The 4,855-nt window shown below is 57.1% G+C and overlaps 1 protein-coding gene across 1 annotated transcript; it reads left to right on the forward strand.

The window, feature by feature from the left end:
- The first annotated feature begins 543 nt into the window (after positions 1–543).
- MYD88 (MYD88 innate immune signal transduction adaptor) lies at positions 544–3,129 on the forward strand. Its single transcript, XM_058729422.1, has 5 exons — positions 544–942; positions 1,768–1,902; positions 2,246–2,426; positions 2,607–2,698; positions 2,975–3,129. Exons 1-5 carry the CDS (start codon positions 615–617, stop codon positions 3,127–3,129), a joined length of 891 nt encoding a protein of 296 aa, XP_058585405.1. The 5' UTR covers positions 544–614.
- Positions 3,130–4,855: the final 1,726 nt, after the last annotated feature.

Raw genomic sequence — 4,855 nt, forward strand, 5'->3', positions numbered from 1 at the left:
CCACCTTTCAAAGGCAGGACCGTGGCATGCCTCAGGCTCCAGAAGGTAGCATACCCTTTCCCACCTCACCTCTGGGTGTACAGCTGGAGATTCCCCCACAATCCCAAGGCCTGGATGGTGCATTCCCGGGAGATCCAGGGACAGGGTTGGGGGGAAGGGCTCCTCCTTTGCCCCCTCCCCGCCATCCTCGAGGGCAGTAACATATGAACCCCGCAGATCCCCCAAAGGAAAGGATGTGATTCTATCAGATCCCAAAGGGCAAGGCCCCTATTTCCTACAACCCCCAGAGGAAGGTCGTGTCCCCCCTACTGCCCCCGGGCGCCCCGCCCTCCCGCCACCGCCCTAGACCCTGGAGGACAGGTCTGTGGGCCTCCACACCTCAAAAGGCAGGTCCCCCGGTTCCCATGTCCCCTGTCGCCCGAGACCCCGCGAGCAGAGATGGGGCACCCCCACCTCCACACAAGTGCTAGGGCTCCAGATTGAAGGGCAGGGCGGCGCTTCTCGGAAACAGAAACCCGCGGGGCGGGGCCGGGGGCGGGGGTGGCGGTAAAGGAAGGAGGAAGAGCGGACCGGCTGCGCGACTCGACAGCGCTGAGGCTCCGCGGTAGCCCGCCATGGCCGCCGGAGGCTCCCGCGCGGGGTCCGCGTCCCCCATCCCCTCGGCGTCCTCCCTGCCTCTAGCTGCCCTCAACGTGCGAGTGCGGCGCCGCCTGTCGCTGTTCCTGAACGTGCGGACGCAGGTGGCGGCCGACTGGACGGCGCTGGCTGAGGAGATGGGCTTCGAGTACTTGGAGATCCGGCAGCTGGAGGCGCATGCCGACCCCATGGGCAAGCTACTGGACGACTGGCAGGGACGCCCGGGAGCCTCGGTGGGCCGTCTGCTGGAGCTGCTCACCAAGCTGGGCCGCGATGACGTGCTGGTGGAACTGGGGCCCAGCATCGGTGAGGACACGCGTTCCCGGCCTCATACCTGGGGGGACGAGGGAGCTGACCTTCACCAGCCTCAGCATCCATTCTCCCCTGGAGAGGCCCCCTTTTTCTGCCTGGGGGCAGGGGAGGGGGGCTGGAGGCAGCCTGCAGAGGGGGTACCACCGTGTGGGACCAGTTCCCTCTTTCAACACTGGGATGACAGGAACTGGAGAAAGGAGGTGAAGGGTGGGAGAGGCAGACAACAGAGGGAAACATCTTAGGCAAATGTTTTCCTGTAGGGCCAGGACTCAGAATCGGGGTCCTCTGTGGGGGAGTCAGGACTACTTCAAGTACAGCAACGGGACAGGTGAGGGACTGAAAGCTGACAGTCACGGAAACCTCAGGTCCCAGGGAAATGCATCCCTTCCTGCCACTACCTGCCACATAATATAGACGGCTGCATCTTGCCTGGCTGGGGCCTCGTTTATATACCCACCACTGCGTCTCCTGAGCCGTTCTTGCATATCCCGTCCCTTGCTCACATCAGCCGTGGATCCTAGAAGAAGTAGACCTTGGGTTCAGGAGTCCTAGGAAGGAGGGCCAGGACAAAGGGACAGAAGGACACAAGCCTGGCCATGATGACTTCCCAGACGACCAGAACACCGTCCCTTCGGGATGGTCAGAGCCAGGTGGGAGCTCAACTTTTCAGAGCTGTTGGACTGTGCATGGCACCAGTGCGCTGGGAAAGCCCTGGAGCACAACATAGCTAAGGAAGTAGGGCCAGGGATGGATCCTGACTGTGGATAGAGGCATGGGACAAACCCAGGGAGCCTGCCACACCCTGTCTCTTCCCCACAGAGGAGGATTGCCAGAAGTATATTCTGAAACAGCAGCAGGAGGAGTCTGAGAAGCCCTTACAGGTGGCTGCTGTAGATAGCAGTGACCCACGGACATCAGAGCTGGCGGGCATCACCACGCTTGATGACCCCTTGGGTAAGGATCCAGTACTGCTCTGCCGAGCCAGGCGTGACAGGTGGACCATAGGACATTGTGTTAAGATCATCCTCACCTAGGAAATGGGAATAATGATCTTACCTCTGAGTTGGTGTGAGACTCTCATGAAATGATGTATCTGTCTTATGGTCAACCCAGGGCTTGGCCCAGGGTGGGAGGTGGAGGGGAGAGGCGCTCACCTTTCCTCTCCTGGGGAGAGCACTTTCTCTTAGTGTCATTTTGGGATTGGTGTAGGGTTCAGGACCGAGTCACCCAGGCTGGGGGTTCCTGGCGGGCTCCTCTTTTGCAGAGGTTTAACATCACCCTTGTGCTCTGCACCCAGGGCAAATGCCGGAGCGTTTTGATGCCTTCATCTGCTACTGCCCCAGCGATATCCAGTTTGTTCAGGAGATGATCCGGCAGCTGGAACAGACAGATTATCGGCTGAAGTTGTGTGTGTCTGATCGCGATGTCCTCCCTGGCACGTGTGTCTGGTCCATCGCCAGTGAGCTCATTGAGAAGAGGTTGGCTAAGAGGCCAGTGGGGTCAAGTGGGTGGGTACACAAAGGCCTGGCCAAGGGATCCAGATGCTGAGATTCTCCCAGTTGGACCCTGTCTAGGCTGACCACAGTGGACTCCTCCTGAGGCCATCCCCTGATGAACCAGGTTGGCACAGTGCCTGCAGCCTGCCCGCTCTCCCCTAGGTGCCGCCGGATGGTGGTGGTGGTCTCTGATGATTACCTGCAAAGCAAGGAATGTGACTTCCAGACTAAGTTTGCGCTCAGCCTCTCTCCCGGTAAGCTCAGCACTGCCTTTGCCACAGAGGAGGGGGTAGACGGGGCCCCGGGATGCCATCAGTCCCTCATCAAGGGCCACGGATGCAGCACCAAGGAACTCCTGTAGGTTTCCGCACACTTGAGTGTGTGTGCACATGAGTGCCCTCTGTGTGGGTGAATGGGTGCCACGGGTGCTTGATTGCGGGGAGGCCTGTTGTTAACGCCTGGGCTGGGGACGGATCCCACTAGCTGTGGAGGGAGGGCCTGGTGCCAGCTCTGAACCTCTTGGCTTGCAGGTGCCCATCAGAAGCGACTGATCCCCATCAAGTACAAGGCAATGAAGAAAGAGTTCCCCAGCATCCTGCGGTTCATCACTGTCTGCGACTACACCAACCCTTGCACCAAGTCCTGGTTCTGGACCCGCCTTGCCAAGGCCCTGTCCCTGCCCTGAAGATTGCCCCGGGCCCCTGGGCGTGTGTGCTTCTGCCCCTGCTTCCTCCTGCCGTAGGGGTAACCTGTGCCCCACTTGCTTCTCAGTTCCGGGAGATGCCAACTCCACAGAGACGCTGTACGTCCTGCACGGGACCAGTAACGTGTCCACGTGCTGGGCTATCGAGCCAGGACAGTGGAATCCAGGGCCAGCTGGGACTGAGAAGAGCTCCAGCAGAGCCAGCTCTGACCTGTCCACACGTCTTAGGCCTCGGTCTCTCCACCGGAGAACTAAGTAGGGTAGGGAGAACTGGTAGTAGCTGTGTTTGAATCACTGTCGAGGGAGCCCAGCCCTGGACAAAGGTGCGGCCCATGTGTGTTCCTTTTCTCTTTTTACCCCCTTCATTGAAACCAGACTCTGGCTGGGGCGCCTGGGTGGCGCAGTCGGTTAAGCGTCCGACTTCAGCCAGGTCACGATCTCGCGGTCCGTGAGTTCGAGCCCCGCGTCAGGCTCTGGGTCGATGGCTCGGAGCCTGGAGCCTGTTTCCGATTCTGTGTCTCCCTCTCTCTCTGCCCCTCCCCCGTTCATGCTCTGTCTCTCTCTGTCCCAAAAATAAAAAAAAAACGTTGAAAGAAACCAGACTCTGGAAAGAACCCAATATGCCAGCATCTGTGCCTGCAGGGCAGCACAGAACGAGAGAGAGAGAGAGAGAGAGAGAGCGAGCGAGCTGCTTGAACTCGCATAGCAAGTGAGCTGCAGACATAGGTGTTCTTCCCTCCCTACGGCATCTGTATGCTAGTTACCTTTGAGCTCTCCTCAGGGGAGAAAATGTCTTGGTCTCAGGTCTCTGTCCCAGGGCAAAGCCCAGGACCCTAAATCGAATAGAAAATGTGTCTTTTCTGCTCCGCACCCAGCCAGGCTGGGGCAAGGTACCTTTCCTCGGGGTCTTGGTGGGGGGACTGGAGGCCCCTCCCTGCATGATCTTGATGAAGCACCTAGCTGACCATGCACTTATCCTCACTTGGGGACGTTGGGGAATATTTTTTAAACAATTTCAAAAAAGTATCTTTCGTACCTGTTTTGTCTGCATTGTGAGAATTTCAGAGAGAGCTGAGATATGCCTGTGTTTGTCATTTCCCTTCTGTATCCTGGGTTTATAATAAAGAGTTCTCTACTTTTGGAAAAATAGTAGGTTTCACTTGTGTCTGGGAGATTGGAAGCAGTTGACCGGGGATAAAGCTCTCCTGGGCAAGAGAAATGGGCCCACTGGGTAGGTTCCAGTGGGTTTGTTTGGCAGGGGCTTCTCGAAGGCTGGGCCCCTGCTCACACGTCCCAGGCCTCACCGGGGCTGTGGCCTCAGTTCCAGACACCAGGGGCACTGCTCGCCTTCACCAAGCGTGGTTCTCCCTGGATTGTGCCACACTTTTAGGTCCTGGCCTGGCTCTTCTAGGCTCCAAGAGGGTCTGGAGAACTTCCACTCCAGCCCACAGATCTCTGGAGAACTCAGTTATCAGTAATGGTCCTTAAGCATATTTGTGTTAATCCTGAAGGTTTTGATCTATTTTTACTTTTATTATTATTTTTTTAAAGATTTTATTTTTAAGTAACCTCTCTACCCAATGCGGGACTTGAACTTACAACCCTGACCGCGATCAAGAGTTGCATGAGCTGGCCAGATGCCCTGCTTTTGATCTATTTTTAAATAGAATGTCACTTTTTTACTGTTCACTCAAGAAAGTTTGGAAAA

This window comes from Neofelis nebulosa, chromosome 5 (genome assembly GCF_028018385.1).
Source record: "Neofelis nebulosa isolate mNeoNeb1 chromosome 5, mNeoNeb1.pri, whole genome shotgun sequence".
Lineage (NCBI taxonomy): Eukaryota > Metazoa > Chordata > Mammalia > Carnivora > Felidae > Neofelis > Neofelis nebulosa.

Bases quoted from the DNA above. Each gene is read 5' to 3' on its own strand.
- MYD88 (XM_058729422.1), top strand. From the start codon at position 615: ATGGCCGCCGGAGGCTCCCGCGCGGGGTCCGCGTCCCCCATCCCCTCG. The intron at 1,903-2,245 runs GTAAGGATCCAG...CTCTGCACCCAG, and splicing joins CACGCTTGATGACCCCTTGG to GGCAAATGCCGGAGCGTTTT. The intron at 2,427-2,606 runs GTTGGCTAAGAG...GCTCTCCCCTAG, and splicing joins AGTGAGCTCATTGAGAAGAG to GTGCCGCCGGATGGTGGTGG.